At 40.3% G+C, this 24,090-nt stretch overlaps 3 protein-coding genes and 1 long non-coding RNA gene across 4 annotated transcripts; 1 reads left to right on the top strand and 3 right to left on the bottom strand.

Annotated features, from left to right (window-relative positions):
* Positions 1 to 775: 775 nt before the first annotated feature.
* Positions 776 to 8,891, bottom strand: kifbp (kinesin family binding protein). Its single transcript, XM_056412687.1, has 13 exons — positions 8,142 to 8,891; positions 7,661 to 7,759; positions 7,008 to 7,087; positions 6,730 to 6,788; positions 5,664 to 5,788; positions 5,439 to 5,532; positions 5,080 to 5,192; positions 4,682 to 4,831; positions 4,346 to 4,420; positions 4,048 to 4,210; positions 3,171 to 3,345; positions 2,898 to 3,083; positions 776 to 2,211 (listed from the first exon to the last, which is right to left on the bottom strand). The coding sequence occupies exons 1-13, from the start codon at positions 8,595 to 8,597 to the stop codon at positions 2,073 to 2,075; spliced, it is 1,914 nt and encodes a 637-aa protein (XP_056268662.1). The 5' UTR covers positions 8,598 to 8,891; the 3' UTR covers positions 776 to 2,072.
* Positions 8,892 to 9,448: 557 nt separating this feature from the next.
* Positions 9,449 to 13,819, bottom strand: mpc1 (mitochondrial pyruvate carrier 1). Its single transcript, XM_056412688.1, has 4 exons — positions 13,632 to 13,819; positions 11,144 to 11,240; positions 10,732 to 10,864; positions 9,449 to 10,226 (listed from the first exon to the last, which is right to left on the bottom strand). The coding sequence occupies exons 1-4, from the start codon at positions 13,704 to 13,706 to the stop codon at positions 10,208 to 10,210; spliced, it is 324 nt and encodes a 107-aa protein (XP_056268663.1). The 5' UTR covers positions 13,707 to 13,819; the 3' UTR covers positions 9,449 to 10,207.
* A 4,127-nt stretch (positions 13,820 to 17,946) lies between these two features.
* On the bottom strand, positions 17,947 to 20,349 carry LOC130193127 (zona pellucida sperm-binding protein 4-like). The gene is made up of 8 exons (XM_056413482.1): positions 19,779 to 20,349; positions 19,494 to 19,678; positions 19,309 to 19,406; positions 19,063 to 19,223; positions 18,795 to 18,987; positions 18,446 to 18,608; positions 18,289 to 18,364; positions 17,947 to 18,207 (listed from the first exon to the last, which is right to left on the bottom strand). Exons 1-8 carry the CDS (start codon positions 20,326 to 20,328, stop codon positions 18,116 to 18,118), a joined length of 1,518 nt encoding a protein of 505 aa, XP_056269457.1. The 5' UTR covers positions 20,329 to 20,349; the 3' UTR covers positions 17,947 to 18,115.
* Positions 20,350 to 22,328: 1,979 nt separating this feature from the next.
* LOC130192513 (uncharacterized) lies at positions 22,329 to 23,186 on the top strand. Its single transcript, XR_008831401.1, has 3 exons — positions 22,329 to 22,638; positions 22,774 to 22,824; positions 23,173 to 23,186. It is a non-coding gene; the product is annotated as an uncharacterized LOC130192513 (long non-coding RNA).
* The last annotated feature ends 904 nt before the right edge of the window (positions 23,187 to 24,090 follow it).

Here is a 24,090-nt window from a genome sequence, read left to right as displayed (position 1 = left end):
AGATACATTGGCATGGTTTCTGTTGTTGCCACTTTATAACAAACATATAACAAATATAAATTGTAGTTACAATAAATATTTTTTGACTTGCTTTCCGTGTTGGTTTGTTTGTGTAGGGGGTCTTTTTGTATAAATGATTTGATGAAATTAATTAAAACTCTTCTAAATTCTCTTGATCTTTGGTCACGTTTGTTTCGATGGAGAAACCACTGGAAGAAGAATGTGACCGCGTGTTGCGGTTGGGAGCATCCGCGTCATGTTCCCCCGTCATTTGTTACCTTTTCTCGCTGCGAGGAGACCTTTTTGGATGGCTGTGACGGTGGAGACTCCTGTCACAATGCTGTCACCAGCCGACAGATCAGAGACGCCACGAAGCCACGACGCCCTCAGACAGGAAGCAGCGGGGCCACGTTGCATTGCCTCATGGTGAGGTCATGCACATGGTGGCACGAATATATATTGAAAGTCAATAATATGAATCCTGATAAATCAGAGACCACCCATGGAACACGATCACGTTTCTTTTCTTAGGACTTTTTACTATCAATATGAAATGTCCGTCTATCTCTGGGAGTTGTAACATGTGTAAACCATTTTCTTAACCTATATATATATATATACATATACATGTATATATATATATACATACAGTATATACATATATATATATGTACAAACCACTATAACATGGGACACATGCAGGACAAACAAACTAAATAAAGACGTGACAAAAAGGTGAAAGCTGTAATACACTAACTTTTACAGAAAACCATCACAATGTCTCAGTCAGTTTAATTCAGTGTTCACAGACAACCGTAGACATTTCTCTTGATAAATAATTTAATTTGGGCCCCAAACCGAGATCATTTCAGCCTTTAACTTCGGATCCCCCAGTCATTAAATAAATGTGTTAGTTGCTTTATATAGATACAAGAAAAAATGCCAGAGAACCCATTTTACTCCCAGCTTATTTTTTCAAGTAAAAAGCAAATATTGTTGTTGTGAAATAAGTGTGTATTACTTCATTGGTTTATTTCTATTACATACGGTTTCTGCTGTACATACAACGGGGTGACATTGTGATCCCCAAGAGACAGGAAGACAAGAGGTTCAGTTGGCATCATGCAGATTATTCATAATTGCTAAATCCACTTAATGTCAATGGGACGGTTGTTTCTGAAGATTTTCAGAACAATAATCTCAGTTTTAAGGCGCAACAACAAATTTCAATTAAATTCGATGTATTTTGTACAGCCCAAAATGACAAAGTAGCCTCAGAGGGCTTTACAATCTGTACACATACGACGCCCTCTGTCCCGGGACCCCCCCCCCAAACCTGTCTGTAGTACAAACTGAGTCTACTCAACTATCTGTACCTTAGGATGCCTATTGTGATCATGGTTACGCTAACCCTCATCACACCATCGGTCATAACTTCGTTTTACCATCAGAGACATAAAGTAGCGGAGTAAACTGAATTTGAATGTGCTAAAGTGCTTTACACAACAACGAAAAAGCCACATTCAATGAAAACCAATATGATTAACAATAGAAAACAAGTATGAATGAGACTAGGGTCATTGAAGATAGTGACAGAAAATAAAATGAAACCTGTTATGCACATATCCACCACATAGATGTAGAGGTCTCATTCCAATCAGCTACTTTTTTTGTTGACATTTTCGTGATGGACCGAGATATCTTCACACCATTCTAGTGGAGATGAAATCGATGCGAAGACAAAAAGAGTCAATTCACACTCAATTTAACGTTTTTAACCATTTTCAATTATTTCTTAGTACGAGGAGAAATATGCTTTCATATACATTTTGAAGAGTATATTTACTGTGCTTTATGAAAATTAATTGATTACTTCACGGAGGAAAGCACATACTGTGAATGCGTGCAATGGGTTCAAAGGTCTCGTGTAAGCAGCATACCCATCGCACAAAAAAAAAGAAAGAAATAAGCCAGAAACTCTGCCATCCAGTTTTTTTTCTAATTGTTAGTGTCCACGGATTATAAAGGTGGTGCATTTAGATTGACTGGCTCTTAGAGAGCCGGGACGTCCTTCAGTTGTCTGCAACCATCTTTGCTTTGATGCGGTTCATTTTGAGAGGGAGCAGGCCGACCATCTCCGCACTCAGCTCCAGCTCCGTCTCCACAGTGGCTGCTGCCTCGGGGTGGGCCTCACAGTACTGCACCACGTATCTGGACAAGTGACGGTCAACACATTATACAGATGAACGACATGGCAACTAGGAGCAGGTATAGTGTAACGCACACCTCCAGGTTCACCAATTCCAACGTCTTTCAAACAAATCCTTTCTATCCCAAATACATGTGTCTTTGATGTGTCCCCCTGCTTCGACATTGGAGCTGGAGTGCAGGTCTTTTACATAGAAATGGACGGCTTTTACAAATCAAGCTTTTGCCAAACCAGTTCACAGGATGCCGATTACTCCCATCGCCGACAAGGAAACCCCTCTGTATTTCTCTCAGTGTGTTGGAGTTGAGGTGTCTGGAGTCTGTGGCGGCTTCGTCTGCCTGCAGGTGAGTTCACCACATCTCCCCACGCCCCGGAGCGGCCTCGTCAAGGCTTCCCGCGCAAATATTTTTACTTTAAATCCTTGACTTGAAAGCCTTTTTTATCTAGAGCATCCACTCCATATGTAAGTTTCCGCCATACTCCCAGCTGCTGCTCTGTCGCTATGGTCCCTCCCATATGGTAATGATCCCCCCTGTCAGAGGGGGAAGACAAACCTTCCACCCTCCGACTTTAACGCCAACGTATTACCTACTTAGTCGTTGCGTAGACTACTTCTGTTGAGAGCACATTTCTTCATACCTAAAGTGTTTGGATATATCCCCACAAGTGAACAAATATCTCTTCTTACTTGTAGTGTTCCAGAGATTTGTCAATGTTTTCCAGCTGAGTGGAGGGTGAAGAGCTGATCAGTCGGCTGTAGAGTCGGGCCACTCTGAAGCGGGCCACCAGAGCCGGTCGGAGCACCTCCTCCTCCAGGTGCTCCGGAATCTTCCCCTCTGGAGAACACAGAGAGTCGAGGAACATCTGGAAGTATCTGGAGGGGAGAACAGAGGGCTTTTAAATAGCGATTGAATAAATGTAGATGCGCAGAAGCATATGGGTTGTCCACACACACACTCACTTGGCAGAGGCAGAGCAGAGATGGTTGAATTTATTAACGGTGTGGTTATCTAGAGACTGGGTATCGGACTGTCTGTTGGCAAGTGTGAGTTTCAGGTCCATCATTTCATTGTAGATCTCAGCGAGCTCAAACATCATCTGTCTGCGGATCATGAGGTAGTACTGGGAGTTCAAGTCTGTAGGGAGAAACAGAGAGTCAGATTTAATAAATGATGTGACCGTGCATGGACGTTGGGGTTGAACAAGTTGACAAGCAATTTCCTTTTATCCTTTTCGAACTGAAATATATATATATATATATAGATAGATATACACTACCGTTCAAAAGTTTGGGGTCATCCAGACAATTTTGTGTCTTCCATGAAAACTCACTTTTATTTATCAAATTAATTGAAAATTGAATCGAAAATATAGTCAAGACATTGACAAGGTTAGAAATAATGATTAATATTTGAAGTATTAATTTTGTTCTTCAAACTTTAAGCTCAAAGGAAGGCCAGTTGTATCGCTTATATCACCAGCATAACTGTTTTCAGCTGTGCTAACATAATTGCACAAGGGTTTTCTAATCAGACATTAGTCTTCTAAGGCGATTAGCAAACACAATGTACCATTAGAACACTGGAGTGATAGTTGATGGAAATGGGCCTCTATACACCGATGGAGATATGTCATTAGAAACCAGACGTTTACACCTAGAATAGTCATTTACCACATTAACAATGTAGAGTGTGTATTTTTGATTAATGTTATCTTTTTGGAAAAAACAGTGCTTTTCTTTGAAAAATAAAGACATTTCTAAGTGACCCCAAACTTTTGAACGTTCGTGTATATATAAAAATATTCAAATAGAAGAAGAAAATAAATTAGTACAGTACCACTGCAGACTGGCTCTAGCATGTCAACTCTGCGTTTGTGCATTTTGCAGCGTCGCTCCAGATCCTCTTCATAGAAAGCAAGGGCCCGGAACAGAGCGCTGTGATCCTGCAAGATCTCTATGTGGTCCGTCACATAGCCGTCCATCTGGAAATACTCCTTGGCCTGCAAGAGTCAAAGGATGGAAACCGTTTACCATGTTTCGCAGTTTAAACAGTGTGGGTTCAGCCCTGTCTGGATGGACAAGAAGAAAATGAAGGACTGTGTGTGTGTGTGTGTGTGTTTGTGTGTGTTGCATACCTGTGTGACATAATTCTGTCCCACCAGGAACACAGCTCTGGCCTCAGTGAAGTCCAGTGGTAGCAAACAGCGCACCTGGAAAATAGAAAGCCATGAGTTTAATCTCATCTGCTACAATAAATTGAGTATTTATGCCAATCTCTGACAATACAATAAACTTAAATCTGGATTTGCAGTCTGGATTATAGCTGTGATACTATCAAATACAATATTCTATTGCAAATAAATGACATTATATAAATAGCTAGCTGTAACATAGAAAGCATTAACACCGCTTCTGACAGGTAATCCCATTATCCTAATAAACACAACGAGTAGCACGAGCAGTGCATGGACCTTCTCTTCCAGACTAGCAATGGAGTCGAAGGTGTCCTCAGAGCCAAACAGCAGAGCGCTCTTCCTGCCCTTCTCTTCCTCTTCTTCCTCTCGTCTCCTCGCCGTCTTCGACTCTTCTTGACGATCGGTGTCGAGCTCCCCGATGCTGTCCTGGTCACAAACACACGTGGACGCATATTCTAAGACACTCAATATAATTGTGTGGATCTAAAGTGCAAATCCTTAAAATTCTTTCATCTTTGGTGCAAACTTGTTTTTCCCACAGATAAAGTTGAGGTTCTTGTGCTCTTTCCTTCAGCCATGGTGGCTGTCACTGTTCATATGAGGTGTGCACTTGAATGCAAACATTTTATTAACAGCCACACAAGAGTAACTACACACATACGACCGTGCCGTACCTCGAGCAGCTTCTTGGAGTCCTGCAGGACGTTGAGACAATATTTGATCCAACATCTTGCAATCTCTGCTCTCTTCTGTCTGAGCTGCTCCCTGCGCTCACCCTCCATCTCACCTGAGTCCCACAAAGGGAGGAGAATATGTTAAATATCTGGATGAAGTGCGAGGGAGGGAAGGAGAAGGAGTCAGAGAGAGGAAGGGAGGCAACGACTGTACGATTGGTTTTGCAAGTTTTGCTCGATAGTTTTGTTCACTCCCGCATCACTCATAGTTCTTTAAAACTATAGAATACAAAGGAAATAAGAAACTAATGTGCTCATTTTGATATGTGTATTAATTAAAGATTGAGATGGACACTCACTCTCCTGTGCTGCGGCCTCAGAAGGAACCTCTCCTGCCAAATCTGATATGACAGTAGCTGCTGAGAGGCAATGTCTGCCTTCCATGTATCGGCCCTAGAAATCACACGCAAACGCTTACACAACAGAACTTATGACAACATTTTGGATGACAAACATAATATTGTAAGATGTCAGATTTTAAATCAATTGTTTATAATAAAAATGTAAATCACTTTGGTCCCTACCTTGGTGATGTAATACTGTGATAGCGTGGCAGCATTCAGAGCCCACTCCATTGGACTGAACTGATTTAACTTTAACTGTCTCTGCAAGGTGCTGTGGCAGTAGGTGGCAGCACGCTCCGTTTCCCCTGGAAGACAAAACACCAGTTAATATTACGACCAAGAAAAGCTAAACGATTAATATAACAAGAATCAGCTCCATTATCTTCACATACAGTAATATGTATCTTAGTTTATACTCTCGGTTGAAATGCACTTATTGCAAGTCGCTTTGGATAAAAGCGTCTGCTAAATGACGTGTAATGTAATATGACTCAAATTCAGAGGCACACTTCAGAAATGACTCAAATTAATGGATATGATCAGACTTCAAAATCTACTCATTTTATAATAAAATGGATTTCAATGGTTTATAATTACCTTCGCATTGAAAATGCGGAAGGTAATGTTTTGATCGCCGTGTATTTGTATGCGTGCGTGCGTGTTATTCGCATAAGTCAAAAAGCATTAAACCGAATCGCATGAAATTTGGTGGGATGATTGTTTATTATCCGGGGACCATTTGATTAGATTTTGGGATCGATCGGGTCAAAGGTCAAGGTCATGAAAAAGGTCAAAATCTTCTTGAATCGCATGCAATTTGGTGGGATGATTGTTTATTATCCGGGGACCATTTGATTAGATTTTGGGATCGATCGGGTCAAATGTCAAGGTCATGAAAAAGGTCAAAATCTTCTTGAATCGCATGCAATTTGGTGGGATGATTGGTTATTATCCGGGGACCATTTGATTAGATTTTGGGATCAATTGGGTCAAAGATCAAGGTCAAAATCTTCTTTTTACCATAGCGCGGTCAATTTATATCCAATTGGCATGCAACTAATGCCAAAATGTTCATAATTCAATGCCCAATCTTTTGATATGCGAAGGTATGCGCTCTACCGAGTGCCCATTCTAGTTATATCTATAAATATTGAGTACATTTTACATTTTCTTTTAAGTATTTAATTTACACAAGACAATACATATATACTGTTGTTTAATTTGATTGAAACAAGCTCAGACTCACCCAGGTTTTTATAGACTTGAGCAAGGTAATACATGGTGTGCGTGTAGGCCAACTCAAACCTGAGGAAGGATAGTTTGAAAGAAAGAGTAAAAGGGTGAAATTACACATAGGACGCCGCAGAGAACGACTGACAAAGATACAACATATTACCCAGGGGTTTCTGAATGAATGACCCCGATCATGCAAACTATGGGACAATAGTATTAATATAAACACGTGTGAATCTGTAAATGTAAATGTGGGCCTTCTGTTTGGGGATGTTGGAGTTTACAAGTTACCTCTTGGTCTTTTCCTGATGCGTCAGCAGGTTCTCCTCAGTAGTGAAGTACTCCGTCATATCAGTAGGTGGAGTCCCGTCCTGAAAAAAACACAACCATGGCTCCGTAATCCTGTCCTCTTGGTTTTTCAAGAAACTAAAACTCGCCAGTCCGTTGTGAATGCTGGCGTCAACAGTTGTAGGAAGTGATAAACACGTACAGGCGATAATAAGGCCACCTACTTAATTTCTCCCTTTTTGCCATTTAGTGCACTGTATTCACAAGCCAGCTTATTTTAAGCAAAGAAATACATGTCAAGCATTACGACGTGCAAAAAGTTCAGAGGGGGAAAAATGCAACGTCGACCACACACAAACAAATGAACACCTTGACCCCTGAGAGGACATGTGACACGTGTTGATAGGGAGGCAAATTGATTATGATTGATAAGTGTGAACCAATTTAAATGTACGACTCACACCAGTGCATGTTGTCAAATGTGTGTCATGATAGTCGGATGACAAGACGAGTTGTGAGACTATGAAGAAGCTGAATAATCAGCCAGACGATACGAGGTAAACAGTTGCGTAGCAGTGATGGGTTTCTTCCTCTAGTCTCTCACGCCCCGTCAGAAGTCAGTCGATGTAAACATTGGCACACGACACCAACCGTACCTCCTTCAGATAACGTTGGTAGATGGATTCTGCCGTTTCAAGGAATTCCTGAGCCGCCTCGGTCTCATCCCAGCCTGCCGACAGGATACCCAACTGGTTCTGACAACACAACCAGACAAAACATTGATGATCAGCATCATCTGAGCATCTACTGCAGTATATCGATTATTGAATTGTTTATGAACCTGATGGACTGTGATACTTGTTAATAATGATGTGGAACACGTATGAATAGCAGGATAATAAAACGATAATGTATGTATACAATTGGAAAGGATGTAAACAGATGTTACACAGGCCTAAAACCCTCCTTAAATAGCGTTATTAATCATGACATTTAACGTGGTTTGTTATGGTTCATCCCTGGCAACTCGTTCACAGGCCACTACATGTGTCCCACATCATTGCCATTGAGAAATGTTGTTTTGGCTTTAAGACTTTTGCTGTAATGTCACGCCGACTGAAGACAAGTGAGCGTTACCCTGACATGGATGAACAGCGACGCATTCTCCGGCGACACACTGCATCTCTCAAGCAGCTTCATGCAGTTCATCAGATGCTCCTGCCCGGCGGACAGCTCCTCCGTGTCAACATGGTTGACGCCCAGATAGTACTCAACCGCCCCGAGTTTAGCGGCCCGCAGCCCGGCTGGCGAGTCCCCGCTGAAGCCCTGGCCGTACCCGTCCTCCCTCTGCCCGTCCACCGCAGGCTCAGTCGGCCGCTGTTCGCCGCTCTCTGCGCCGCTTTCCTCTTCGCCTTCGCCGGCCTCGAAGCTCTTGAGCGTGCAGTATATCTCCCGGAGGAGCTCCCTGGCCTTGTATTTGGAGCGGAACGGGTCGTTTTCGGGGTCATTTCGTGATTCGACAACAGTGAGATTCTGGGCGTTGGTGAATTTGTCGCAAACGGCTCTCCACTCGTCGCTGATCACAGACGCCATGTTGGACTTCTTCTTTGTGGTTTAGCTCTCGCACAGGTTCTTTTTGTTACATTACCGCCATCTACCGGAAGTATAGGTTATCTCGTTATGTCCTTTTATTTAAAATATATATTTTCAATTTAATTTACTTTAATATTTGTGTGTAATATATCTGTTATGACTAGTGGTAGAATGTAATTGTATTTTATACTTACTAATATTATACCTACTTAAGTACAATTGCGGGCAACTTGCTACATTTCAGAGAAAAATTCTGTACTTTTTAGCAAACTACCATTTTTCTTTTTGCTAGTGTTGTCCACTTATACTTTATACAGTATACTTACTATACCTTATCTTTAATTACAAAAGTAAAAATGCTGTTTATCCAAGGTAATTTTGCATTTGTTGATAATACCTCTACCTTTAGTTGAGTAACATTGCAAGAGTTGTTTTATCATTATTGTTGGTACTTTTCTTTAACAATATACTACTTCCACAACTGGTTGAGAGAATGTTGATTGGAAAATTGTTTAATATATTCAAAGCTCAAAGCTATTTTTCGACATACAAACTTAAAAGCTGGGTTGTAGACATAAAACATGAAATAGCCATTAGTTTCCTGTTCATTTGATATGTACTTTCTAACTTTGTTGATAAGATGTCTTTAGTATTAATTTACAAGGACATTACGTTGATGAGCAAAGTGTTGAGCATAAGCATGGAGCAGTGGCCTCATTGACATGACCATAGTGTTATATCTGACATTGTAAAGGCCCTCTGATTCCTCGCAATAACTAGGAAACAGGACTTTAAGACAAGAATCAAATGATAATTGCAAAAGCTTCATGCAAATAAATCACTTCGCTAAATTATGTTCAAGTTGCTTATATCCAGTTTATTCGAACAAACCCATAGAATCAAATAATTAAATCAGGGAAAAATATGAATTATACAATGGCAATAAATGAATGTGAACTACATAGACATACAACACACAGTACATGTTTGGTCAGCACTGATAGAAACAGCTTGTCTTATTTATTATACTTTCATAAAATCATGCCAGATTGGGTCCTCTAGGCACACCGTTCTTATTGTACATTATAACATTTTGCACAACAAACTAAAGCTTAGCTCTCTTTATATCCTCCATGTTTAAGTAAAGGTTAATAATTTAATTAAATAACATTATTATTTATATTACTAAGCAGGTAAGAAAGTAATAGAAATAATAATGCTGATGACCTCAAATAAGATAATTGATGACTAAAGATTTATTTTCTGAAAATGCCCAACAGCCAGTGAACTGTCAGGCAAGTTAGCCAAGTGTACATTCACCCACATCATATTTTTGAGTTAAAATTGATTGTTGCAACGACAAAAAAACATAGCAGTTGACCTGAATTCTTAGGAGGAAAAGCATCATCTGTTTCCGTGTTGTAAAAATGCAAGAAGATGATCAATCACGGTGACAATAGGTTAAGAGGTGGGGCAAGTGGCACAGTTGAAAAGATGAGATAAGATGTTTGTATGGATTAGTTTTGATGTTCAGGTGAACGCGGCTGTTGGAGCAGCATGATGCCACTCTGCAGTGAATGTTCTGCATCCGCTTCCCTCTGCCACTAAGATTACTTCTTCTTCTCCATGCTGTAGTAATATAAAAACAGTTGTTTACAAACCTACGCTGTCATCATACCAAATGCTTACGGATGCTTACTTCGATAACATTGCTCTTTATCCTAACTCTTTCATTAAGTAATTGGTCAAATAGGGATATAGATCAAAAGCAATGGTGGCAAAATAAAGACCAGGTTGAAAATAACTGTCGTGACACTACTATTATCATTTCAAACAATAGGCAAAAAAACAACATCATGATCCAAACTTAAAACACACAAGCTTGAAGCTTCATGACAAAGAAAATACTATCATAGTAGCCTGCTAATCTACCTAAGACTTATATTTCTTAAACCTTTCATAGAAGCAGAAGTGGAGTTATGACCAACAGAGAGGAGTTTCTCAATGGACAGGTTATTGTAGACCATGACATAAAGCCAATAAGCCTAAAAAGTTGTGAAAACTGTCAAAAATGTTTTGACACTTGATCTTTTTAAAATGACAATAGAAAATCACATCATTGAATATTGCTTACTTGTATTTGATGAGACGACTTCCCTGGATGAGCTGTGCTGACTCATTGGTCAAATGGCAAGCAAGCAGTAGCCAGTTGCGTGGCTGTACCTTGTAGGCGAACCTCATGAAGAGCAGTGAATAGCAAGACAGAGCTGAAAGAAAAGGATAAAACACACAGGCAAAAGGTTATTCCAGCACTGTCTTTTTATACACCTCTTACTTCTATTATATTTAGCATCTAAACCCCTTTCAGATAAATAGATGACACTTAATAATATCAATGAATATAAAGTAACTCACACAAATTGTGGCTGTAGTTTACTTTACAGAAAAGTGGAAATGGCAAACCTGACTTGCAAAGTTGCCAGAAATTCACAAGGTTATCGTGTGAACCCTTCATGTTTACATATGGGATACTGTCCATGTCTTACCAAAGGTCATCCTGCCACTGATAATCTCTGGGCTCTTTTTCATATCTGCGATGGCGGCTATGGGAAGACCCCAGTTTGCTACAGGACCCCAGAAATGCTGTGGAGATACACACACGGTGACACAATACAGTTTGAACCAGACTATGTATGGTTTGGTCAGTATCTCTATACGGTTGAACAGTAAAACAGAACAATACAATTACAATCACATGAATAAATACGTAAATCGTCAAATCTGTAAACCTTACAAATCTCCCCAAAATATACATTTTAAAAAGTACTGATGTCAAAAATAGAAAAGAGAAAAACATGTTAGTCAGTAAAGATGTACAAATGATACACCCATATTGGGTATGATATAAACATAAAGTTAGACATTAACCAACAGGCTGGATGAGAAGAGACAGATCGAAACAAATGACAAATTTACCGTGCTGTTGAACAGGTGGTTTTTCAGGGCCACATAGAAGAGAAAAGAACATCAAGATAAGTCATACAAATATGACCTGTGACCGACTAAAATCGGTCCCAGGTCCGTTTCAGACAATTCAGAAATGAAATGAGACCGAGTACATTTTAAAGATTTAAAAGGCAGAACGCCAACGAAACCCTAGAGCTGCTGCTAAAGACGACACATAATTCCTCACCATATCTACAGTGCATTTGTTTGACTCTTTTCAATATGTTACAAATGTTAACAAAGATGGCTCCTTGGATCACTGTGTCATAATATAAACGTGACTCGGTGTTTTAGGCATGCTGTTAATCTGTGGCAAGTGCACACACCACCGTGTACACGTTGACCAACGTTTTGAGTAAAAAAAGAAGTAATGTCTGCATGCTAGTCAGAGTCGAGCCTGGACACAAGCTGTTCAATTTAGTTGTGAGAGGAAGAGAAGTTGTTTCCTGGCCACCTTTTCAGAGACGCGAACTAATTGCAAACCCACTGTCAAAGTTGGCAGATTGTTTTTGGGAGTTAAAACAGACATTTTCTTTAAAAAGGAGTTAATCAAAAGACTCTTCACTCCATTACACCGGACAATGCTGGAGAGAAATAAAATAAAAAGAAGCAATACGACGACACTTTGACCCTCTTGTCATTTTAAAGCCATTGAGGTCTTTGTTTTTATCTTGTTTTATATTGTAAGAGCCAAATGCATGATTTCATTTGTGATAATAATTTAATTTTAAAAGATTTAATAAGGTAACTGAATATAAATCCTTTTCATTATGATTTGAAAGAATGTTTAGTTTAACATATATAATTTAGTATTGTATTTGAAAGCTGAATAATTTGTCTGAATGTAAGCTTCCAATCAGATGACGTCACGTCAGTATAACAGCTGTGTTGGACTGTCAGTCGTGTTTGAGCTCACAGTTGTTGGAAGCGACATAGTTTTTTGACCGTGTGAACATGTACTCTATGTTTTTTAGTAAACATCATTTTGTACGAAATAACTACTTGTGTCACTCGCGTGTCAATTAATAGCTTTTTAAGACTGATCTCAATAGTGTGGAACAGAAGAACCAACTAGACGGAGTGCCACTACATATATGTTTATTGAATGTCTTATACACTACCGTTCAAAAGTTTGGGGTCATCCAGACAATTTCGTGTCTTCCATGAAAACTCACTTTTATTTATCAAATGAATTGAAAATTGAATATAAAATATAGTCAAGACATTGACAAGGTTAGAAATAATGATTCATATTTGAAGTATTAATTGTGTTCTTCAAACTTCAAGCTCAAAGGAAGGCCAGTTGTATAGCTTATATCACCAGCATAACTGTTTTCAGCTGTGCTAACATAATTGCACAAGGGTTTTCTAATCAGACATTAGTCTTCTAAGGCGATTAGCAAACACAATGTACCATTAGAACACTGGAGTGATAGTTGATGGAAATGGGCCTCTATACACCTATGGAGATATTTCATTAGAAACCAGACGTTTCCACCTAGAATAGTCATTTACCACATTAACAATGTATAGTGTGTATTTTTGATTAATGTTATCTTTATTGAAAAAACAGTGCTTTTCTTTGATAAATAAAGTCATTTCTAAGTGACCCCAAACTTTTGAACGGTAGTGTACATTTATTGAATGTCTTGTTTTAAATCAGTTATGTATTGTTACTTTGTTGCTGCTGAACTGAACTGATTGAGTCTCCACATCAATTGTGTTATATCTTTTTATAATGACAATAAACATCATTATCAACAACCAATATCAAAAAGTGGAGCCACAAGCTAGCTGAGGGTGACTTTCTCACGTTATGTGACATAAATCGCTCTCGTCCTGGACAACTAGCAGAGAACCGAGAGAAACAAATAGTAACAAACACACTTCTTACAATAGTCATTGGATTGTATTAAAACGTTGTCTGAAAAAAAATTAACCGGCTGTTACGTTAACTATTAACGTTAGCTAAGGCTAACTAGCGATCGTCACAGTGCTAATAGAAAATCTACCGTTTTTCCTTTTTACATACCTTGTCAAATATTCCCTGAACTCTTTGCTCTTCAGATGGTCAATAGCTTTCCGTGCAATTGTCCCTGCCATGGTTACGTTGGGCTGGTGTCTGTTATGGACAAGAAAAGCACCGTTTCTCCGTTGAAGGGCGACTAAAACCTCAGCTCAGAGGACGACCCCGGTTCTTATTTCCGACCATAACATTGGCGCTTTACGACAGTGTCGCAATTATGCAGCGCACCCTCAGTCGACACGGTCTCCTGCTTCAACTCTACTACGCACGCTTTTAGGACACAGACGAACAGTACAAGTTATAAAGACACGTTGCATAAAGTTTCCCATCAAAGTCCATAGTATACCTTCAAGTGAGAACATGTTGTATTCAAACAAACAATGAGGATTACAAAGCATACAGTATATAGCCTTAAACAGTGGTGTAGTGGGCGTTGGACGCGGGGGTACGCCGTACCCCCACTTATTTGGAGCATACATTTTTAAATTATTTTTTAAAATAGTCTAATAAATATAAAAATCATTGCCAGTGTTATCAGTTGCAAGTGTGTATGTGTTGTCATAATGACAACATAATACATTTCACAGTAATTATAATAAAAAATAAAAAATATTTCTATTATGATTCGTCATCACGCTCGTGATGCAAAAAGCAGACGGCGCTGCGCCAGAGTCCTGCAAAAACAGCGATTCCGGGTGGTATTTTTTCAACAAAAACGTTTCGGGATTATGAAACCAAATAAATGCACGATTGTTGCATAACAATATGATAACGTTCCGTTTTTAATAACTCACGTTTTTGGGAGGGGCGGATGACCATCTAATTATTAATATATATGTGTCTACATACTGTACGTGAATATAATTAAATGGAATGAACGGCATAATTTATGCCTGGCCTGGTGGCGCTCTTTCAGCATCTGGACAGCTCCTCAAACTTTGATGTGATGACAGTGTCAATGTCACTGACACACCCCCAGCTCGCGATCCCGCCGCGTTCTTTGCACGACTTCTTTTCTAAAAAGAATTTAATTCAGAAGAAGAAAGAGGCTAGCAGCACTGAAGCAGCTACAAGTGAAGCTGCTACTACATCACCAGAAGAGCCGCCTGAAGACGTGGATAATGCTAGCAACGTTAGCGCTCATGTGTGATACACTGAATGAGTTCGCCCTGTTGTCAGAATGTTTGCAAAAGCGCACGACATCAGTAGCCTACGCCGACAAACTGATCCACCGGAGCATTCGTTTTATCAATGGACTGGGGGAGCGACCTGGGACCAAGGTCCTTGCAGCTGAAAATGCCATATCAGAAGGCAGACTGGGCACAGTTGTGCTCACAGACAACTCCAAAATCGTCACCATCAATCGTCAACAATTTCTCCGGAGTCTAAGCAACAACCTTAGCCATAGAATGTTCACTACTGCATCATCTCGTGGAGCAGCCTCGCAGGCCCAGTCGGACACAGACTATGTTCACTTGCTCGCTCAACTGAAAGTCCTGGAACGCGACAACTGGCCACCAGCTCAGACCATGCCGCCTGGCTACGGAGAGGTGCAAGTGAGTGAACTGTGCCAACGATTCAGGCTGCCGACTGTAAGTGCAATAAATGCATTCCGAGACTTTGTGGAGAGCACTGTAGACGATGCTACACCTGCCGAGCTCAGGCCCTTGATGAACTGCACTAGACTGATACCATGCAGCACGGCAGAATGTGAAAGGGGATTCAGCCAGATGAATCTGATCATCACCCCAACGCGCAACAGGTTGCTGGTTGAACGGGTATCCACCTTGATGTTCATAAAGCTACATGGTCCACCTCTGACCCAGTGGGATCCGACAGGATATGTAACAACTTGGCTGAGACGACATCGCTCAGCTGAAGACAAGAGGTCACGACAGGCTGCAGCCGAATCTGGCAAGGATCCAGACCCACTGTGGCGTTTCCTCTGAATGATTTCAACGGTGAGTAACACGGATTTTTTGCAGCAACTAAAGTAGGACTAGGCATACCGGTGGTTTCTGTAGACCTGTCTGCCCGTTTTGTGATTGCACTGCACGCGTGCGCACTTATGTGGCATTGTTTGGGATGACCTAATTAAAATAGCGTCCCCCCAGTAAAAAAATCCCCACTACACCACTGGCCTTAAATGACACATATGAATGAGAGACAGTTTGATTAAAAGAACAAATATTCATAGTGTATCAATGTTTATTCTTTTAATTAAACTATTGTCCTTTACGTGCAAATCCATCTGTTTGGACTGTAAATAGTGGTTCAGGCTTTTGTCAAATAGAAAGACATCCTCACTTTGCTTCAATACGTTGACAGCGAGCCCCAATATACATATATATATATAAATATATATATATATAAATATATATATATATATATATATAAATATATATATATATACAGGACTGTCTCAGAAAATTAGAATATTGTGATGAAGGTCTTTATTTTCTGTCATGCAATTAAAAAAACAAAAATGTCATGCATTCTGGATTCATTACAAATCAACTGAAATATTGCAAGCCTTTTATTCTTTTAATATTGCTGATTATGGCTTACAGCTTAAGAAAACTCAAATATCCTTATCTCTAAATATTAGAATATCATGAAAAAGTATACTAGTAGGGTATTAAACAAATCACTTGAATTGTCTAATTAACTCGAAACACCTGCAAGGGTTTCCTGAGCCTTGACAAACACTCAGCTGTTATAAATCTTTTTTTTTACTTGGTCTGAGGAAATATTAAAATTTTATGAGATAGGATTTTAGAGTTTTCTTAAGCTGTAAGCCATAATCAGCAATATTAAAAGAATAAAAGGCTTGCAATATTTCAGTTGATTTGTAATGAATCCAGAATGCATGAAATTTTTGTTTTTTTAATTGCATTACAGAAAATAAAGAACTTTATCACAATATTCTAATTTTCTGAGACAGTCCTGTATATTCAATTCAGTTTATTTTGTATTGCCCAATATCACAAATTCCAAATTTGCCTTAAAGGGCTATACAATCTGTACTCATACGACATCCCTTTCCCAGGACCTCACATTGGATCAGGAAAAACTCGCAAGAAATAGAAAAAAAACTTTCACAGGGAAAAGAGGGAAGAAACCGTCAGGAGAGGAACAGAGGAGGATCCCTTTCACCGGATGGACAGATACAATAGATGTCATGTGTACAAGGAATCATTACAGAGTTACAACACATCCAATCAGTAAGACAGAGTGTATGAATAGTTCGTAGTATAGGCATGGACTACGATCCAGACCTCCACAATCCATCAGGCAGATGGAGGTAGAGAGGAGGAGTGGGCTGGGCACATCGGCAGGGCCACACAAGCAGAACACACACAAACTAATGGTATACAATTAGTGATGCCATATCAGATATTAAGTTGTCCACCACATTATCACAATAGAAAAAGCAGAGTCCACAAGGGTGTGCTGGGGGAATTCAGACAATTCACAATTAGGTTTTTTTCTAAATTGTTTAGCCATTGTGGGAATATTAAAACTATTCTATTTGATTTAACATAGTATGGTTATGAAGAAATCTGGGATTCAGACACCTCATGCCTGTTATCAAAAAATATGCCAAAGTCCTAGTGACCATCAAATAAATACAACACATTACTGTATCTTATATGCATGGAAGATAACTCACCATCACTCTCCTCACCAGCTGGCAGAACATCATTGCTGCTGAACTGAACTGATTGAGTCGCCAACTAAATTGTGTTGGATCTTTTTATGATGACAATAAACATCATCAACAACAAATATCAAAAAGTGGAGCCACAAGCTACCTGAGAGTGACTTTCTCACTTTATGTGACATATATTTTCGATATATTTACTGTCCTATCGACGAGGACATAAGGGATGTAGTGTTTAGTAAAATGACTTCAGTTTATGTTGATTTATTTTAACTAGTTAACTGGGAAAACTTAAGTTGTGCTTCAGTAAAGGAATCTTTTTATTTCCCAGGCCTGGGAGAGAAGGCAGAATGTTTTGTTTAAGATATAGCAGTGAAGTAACCTGTACATTTCTAATTGAATGAAACTATATGAAATGTGTCCACAGCAGCTGCACTGTTGGTGTCTTTGCCCCATGAGGGTTGGGCACTTTATGTGCTGACACAAAAATACTGATATCAATCTATCTTTCTATCTCACGAAATGTTTTTTGTATTTTGTTTCGTTTCAGAAGAACCATGAATTATTACTGCCAGTGTAACAGTTTGTTAGAACATCACTAATAATGAACAAAAAGTATTATGCACACAAGTCATCAAAAGATTGACAGCAAATCAAAGCCAATATATTTTAATACAATTGTGTCTACAATACTTTCGGGATCAATTTCATTCTTCCTGCAGCACACTTTGTAATCTTTTTGCAATCATTACAATATAGTCTGTAATATGCAAATCTTTTACTTCATGATCTCGGACAAATATTTGAGTTTGACACTGCTGTTTACTGCCAAGACGCACCCATGTCCACTGGTCCTACAGAAACCACGACCTTTGGCTGAGAACTTGTCTGGGCCACATCCATGACATCTCTCTCTACAAACAGACAAACAAATGGGGTCAGACTTGATTCCATATTGCTCCTTTCATTCTGCAGATTATAAATTCATCTCTTACTTTTTCTGTAGCACATTGGTTCACAGGAGTATCCCATTACAGGAGTGCACACTGCTGTACTGCAGTGAATGTACACCTAAACAAAGAAAACCATGTAAGCAGAGCAATACAAACATATTTGTTGGATCAGTTTATCATCAATGGATTCAATTATTACCTGTTCCCTCAAGGGTTGAGATTTGGTCGACTTTGATGACGTTTGGCCAACAAAGGTAAACATTTTGAAAAAGAAACGTCTGTAGTGACTGGGGAAGAGCAGACCAGAGGAGGAACCGACTGGAACCAGTGAAGACATGTATTTATCGTTCCTGCTTGGACACCTGGATGAAAAGAAACGGCATGAAGACAACTCCTCTGTATTTCAATTAAAAAAGGAAGTGAGTGTTTTCATAGCATTCATTTCTCTTTCACTACTCCTAATGAGCAGAAATGTAAACTCTGACATAAATGATTGATCATGTTGTCATAAACAGGACAGTGTGTGTAATTGGTGTTTTAGTTTTTACCCGTCTGTCAGAATGTCCCACTGGGGCAGAGTGTGAGGGTTGGGGCTTGTGGTTGCCCAACAGCGACCAAGAGTCAGGACAAGGTTGGGATCTGTCTTCTCAAGGAGTCGAACCTCCACGTACACAGGGTCCCTCAGTACTTTACTGACAGGATAGTCAGCATCAGTGTAGTACGAAGCATAGGCCACTTCCTCTGTGAGAGCAGGGACCAGTTAGCATGACAGACATCTACAAACACAGCAGCTTGGCCAGGCCGACATTCACTTACCTTCAACACAACCCTTTGAAATGCACTGTCCATTACCCAACCTCAGTTCCACTCTGATGGGTCCCACAGCAGCAACTGATATAGGAGGATCTAGTAACGGTGATACTTCTACAACCACAGTTTGAACAGTGGTGCCGATGTACCGACACTGGAAGAGCAATCTGAAAAAGAGAAAACAGGCATTATGTTGCTTAGTCAGATCTGTTTTTAGATATTACAAAAATACTTTAAAAAAGCATCACCTACTCAAATTGACTGTCTCTGGTAATGACTCCTAAACGCCCGGTTTCCACTTCATATGAGGACAACATTCTGTTCTCATAGATTATAACACCAGGCTCCTCCTGCAAAAGGTAAAAGAAAATGGCAAAATGTGGTACAAATGTAACTTTATCTAACTGGTCGAAAAGTTGAGAAACTCAAGTTCTTACCGAAACAACGGTGCCACATGCGGTAACACCAAAGTTATAGATGGCAAAGTCTGAATTAGAGTCAACATGTGTACAGCCTGGAGCTTTGCTCAAGAGTGAGATTGACTCGAGGTCAATGTTGGGCAGAGTGGCATCTCTCGCCACTACGACAATGAACTGGCCATCCTTGGTGCACTGAACGGTCACTGGTGGCATAAAAACAAACGTTGACATGTTAAATATGCAGAACAGCTTTTCTGCGTCCTCCATTACGGTCCATTGCATGACATTCTCTTCAAAACTCACCTGCCTTTCCATAAAAGCAGTGCCGTCCATCAGAGCAGCAGTTTATCTCTTTGCAGTGTTCAGTAGAGATATCAGGAAGTCCACATGTGATTCTCGTGTTTTTTGGCACGTCACAACTCTGGGCAGGAGGAATGTTTGGCAAAATGGGTCCGAGTGGCGTCTGTGAGTTTGTTGGGTTCTGCTGCTGATCCTGATCATAGTAGTAGTTGTTGCGGTAGCGGTGGCGGTAGCGGCGGGGGAGGGCGTCCCCGCCGTGGCCGCCGTGGCCGCCGCTGCCGATGAAGCCGCCATGGCCGCCGTGGCCGCCGCTGCCGCCGCTGCCGGTCCAGCTACCGGTGCCCCCGTGGCCGCCGTCGCCGCCGTGGCCGATGAAGCCTCCGTGGCCGCCGTCGCCGCCGTGACCGCCGTCGTCTGATACACCCCTACCTTGTGGAATGACCTGTGGGAGAGAATTTGAAAACCTTTTGTCCTGAGCTTCTACCTCTGTCCCAGCGAAGCATGCCAGCAGTGCTAGTGCCACAAAAGAAGTGACACCCCAGTGCTTCGCCATGTTTCAACAGCAGTTTGTCCTGGACAGTATCAAAGTGTACAACTTAAGCTGTATTTGCAGCCACATTTATATGTGACTAGGCTTGATGGTTTTAAAAACCCCTCCTCTGAGGCAGAATAACCACCAATTACAGAGTCCCAACTTTTCAACAGCCACTTAAAAGCTTCAAGGGGTATTATGTCATGTTTTTCCATATTATTCAGGGAGTGCATTTGGTTTGTCAACTTGACATCAGACACATGTCCTATTAGATCAGGTCACCTTTTTTTAAAGGTCTTTGTGACCTCAAGAGTTATTTGTCCCCTATTACTTTGTTTGTTCACAATAGCAAACATATTGATCTTTTCTTTGGATCTGGAACACAGTTTGTCATCATTTGTGCCTCATAAAAACATTATTTTAAACATATCCATGTTACAGTTTACTAAAAAGAGGATTTTTAATCCACTCCAAGACAAACATGCTTTTACATCCTTCAATGTAGGAAGACTTTTCTAGATATATTATATTGTCATATTCATTGAATGTATTTTAACTCTAAATCTGTCCTTCTGTACACATGACATCTATTGTTCTGTCCATCCTGGAGAGGGATCCTCCTCTGTTGCTCTCCTGAAGGTTTCTTCCCTTTTTCCCCCCTGAAGGGTTATTTGGGAGTTTTTCCTGATCCGATGTGAGGTTTTGGGGCAGGGATGTCTATGTGTACAGATTGTAAAGCACTCCGAGACAAATTTGAAATTTGTGAAATTGGGCTATACAAATGAACTGAATTGAATTGAATAATACGTAGAGACATTATTACATAATGTAGCGTAACAGATGGAAAAGGTCTTTTATGATTTAGTTCTAATAACTAGTGCAATGTTGTGGTGGCTCCATTGTTGGCTGTCGTTAGTGAGTAGGTTATTCCAGAGTAGCTTGTATGGTGTCTATATATATATATTAGGGCTGTGAAACGATTAAAATTTTTAATCAGGCTAATCACAGGTTTCTGTGGATTAATCATGATTAATCCCATCTATACATTCAGGGTTTTTCCTGGGTCAAAATGGGTTGCGTATTGATCAGACAAGAAGACACGCTTATCAACTCCAGTGTTTCCCCTACTATTATAACAGGGGGAAATCTCCACCCGTCACCCTGTAATTTTCGTCTACCCCCCCCCCCCCCCCGGTCAACAATTCTCGGCTCGCGCGACAGAGTGATGCGCGCGCCGGCATCGAAGCTCTGCGGCGCCCGCGATCGACGTATTGAGCACCCCTGCATTAAAACATTAAAGAGCCGAGAGTTTTTTTCAGCGTGAGAAATACGATGTGTGGCGGGAGTGCGTGAGTTAAGACCGAAATGCGTGAGTCTCACGCTCAATGCGTGACACTTGAGAGCCCTGCATTGCTCACCAGTGCGCACGCCGGCATCCGAGCTCTGCGACGCGCGAGACCAGTGTTGCCAGGTCCGCGGTTTTCCCGCGGAATTGGGCTACTTTTGAAGTGTTGCCGCGGGTTGAATTTGTTGTCCGCTGGTTCGGGTAGACCTATTTTGCATGCAAATTACATGAATATCTTTAAATAAAAATCCATATTTTAAATGAAATAATTTATTTATACACAAATCCTACCAAACTGACTCCAGATCAGCGCGTACACACATGGACATTGGACACGTCCACATACACACACTTTAAAAGCAGTGTATATGGTTTGGCACGGGCATATTTTGAGTTCTGATATTGGGCTGGTACACACAGACCTGGCAACCCTGGTAGGAGCGGCCAAACTAACTGTAAACATCGGACGCTCACATGACGTGAAGCATTTTTAGTCGCATACTGTGACGTTTGACAACCTAAAACTCCGTTTGACCTAGTTCACACGCAAACACAAAAACGGAGATTTCAGAAATCTCCACTTTGGCCAGAGTTTTTAGAAATGATCGTTTAACGTGATAAAACCTCCGTTTTTGTGTAAATGAAAGGCCAAAACGCATGAAAATATATGCGTTTTCCCATCGTGTAAACGGGGCCTCAGTCTCCCGCGACCCGCTCGATCCCAACTCTGGTCTGGTAGTTAGTGTAGCTAGCTACACTGGAGAAACATGCCACCCGGTAAGTGGGCTAAATACGGGAAGAAATATACGAAAGAATGGGAAAGTGAAAACGGAATTAAAGAATGGATAGAACGTGTGGCTGGGGATGATACCAAAGCTTTTTGTCGGTACTGCAAAACCGAGATTCGTGCGCACCACAGTGATCTCCAAAACCACAGCAAAACGGGGAAACACATTCGAAATGCTGCTCCGTTCTCCAGTTGTCGAGTGCGTACATTGTTTGAACTATAAGTATATGATAAAAATATAGTGAAGCAACATAAGGTGTTTCAGTTGAAATAAGGTATTGCATTAACTACAGTAAATGCATATGAAGTAAAACAGTACATTCATGTTGTCCAGGCAGGGAGGAAGAGAGAAAAGGGAAGAGAAAGCCTCAAGACAAAGCAACAGGTTAGTTTGTCCGTCAGTGAATTGGTCTACACCTTCACAGAGCTATATTTTATTTATGATAATATACTGTATCTAATTACACAAGGCCATTTTAGGACCTAGGTGAAATAACTGTTTGGGAAAACTGCTTTTAATGCTGGCATACTAACCATTTGTTGTTACTTTGTAGATATTACAATACATTTGGAAATGATAGCAATGTTGTTGGACTTTAAAAGCAGTGTATATGGTTTGGCACAGGCATATTTTGAGTTCTGATATTGGGCTTGTTTTTTGGGCTTGTTTTATTGGCCATTGGGCTGGTTTGGGCTGGTTTTGATTGGCCATTGGGCTGGTTTTGTCACACAGACCTGGCAACCCTGCGCGAGACGGAGATCGGAGTCGTGTTAACGCGACACGTAGAGACAGAATGACATGCTGCTGGAGAGACGACCAACAACAGACGGATTGGAAGCTCATTCTGCACATGCGTTAAATACGTTTTTAAAAAAAACTAGTTAAACCTGTAATTTAATTAACTGAGTTAACGCGTTATTTTTCACAGCACTAATATATATATATATATATATCTATAAACGCTAAGTAAGGGAAAAAGGTAGAATTAACTCACAATCCACATCGTTCAACAAGATCACTGACACCTATCTTCACAAAAAGTTTTCTGGATGTCAGAGAGTGTTCCTGATTTTTCATATTTGTGTAGTACACTTGTGGCCTTGTTCTCAATGAGCGCTGTCCGTTTGGCTGCATGAAATCTGTGCGCACCATCAATGTGTCTTCTGGGAAGGCAAATTACAAAGAACATATTCCGTTTTACATGCAATGGTCCTAAAGTTCTCTGACACAAAAACCAACCCCCCACTATGCAAATTGAACATTAGGTCACTTGACGTTTTACCATGGTATCGGCCCGATATCTGATACTAGTATCACATACCTCCAGTTGACTACTTGGATGAGATGCACTCAACTGCTCAACCTTTAAAATATTATAATATGGAGCAAAAGAGGTTCAACATGCTTCCATGAGCAATACATAATTAAAGAGTTACATCTTTAACATAAATAAATACATCTTTATTTAATGCTATACCATTTGCACAAATATCAGCCTAATATCTGATACTAGTATCTATGCATTTCTGATACATATGTAACACCATCCCATGTAGCTATACCAGATTATGTGAATTGATAGGTGTAATCGTACTATGGTCCTGGGTACAGTTTTAAAAGTGATGGCGCGGTTACACGTTTTTCTAACTT

This window comes from Pseudoliparis swirei, chromosome 4 (assembly GCF_029220125.1).
Source record: "Pseudoliparis swirei isolate HS2019 ecotype Mariana Trench chromosome 4, NWPU_hadal_v1, whole genome shotgun sequence".
NCBI classification, from domain to species: domain Eukaryota; kingdom Metazoa; phylum Chordata; class Actinopteri; order Perciformes; family Liparidae; genus Pseudoliparis; species Pseudoliparis swirei.
The sequence above is the reverse complement of the archived record's forward strand: the minus strand, read 5'-3'. Positions and strand labels throughout refer to the sequence as shown.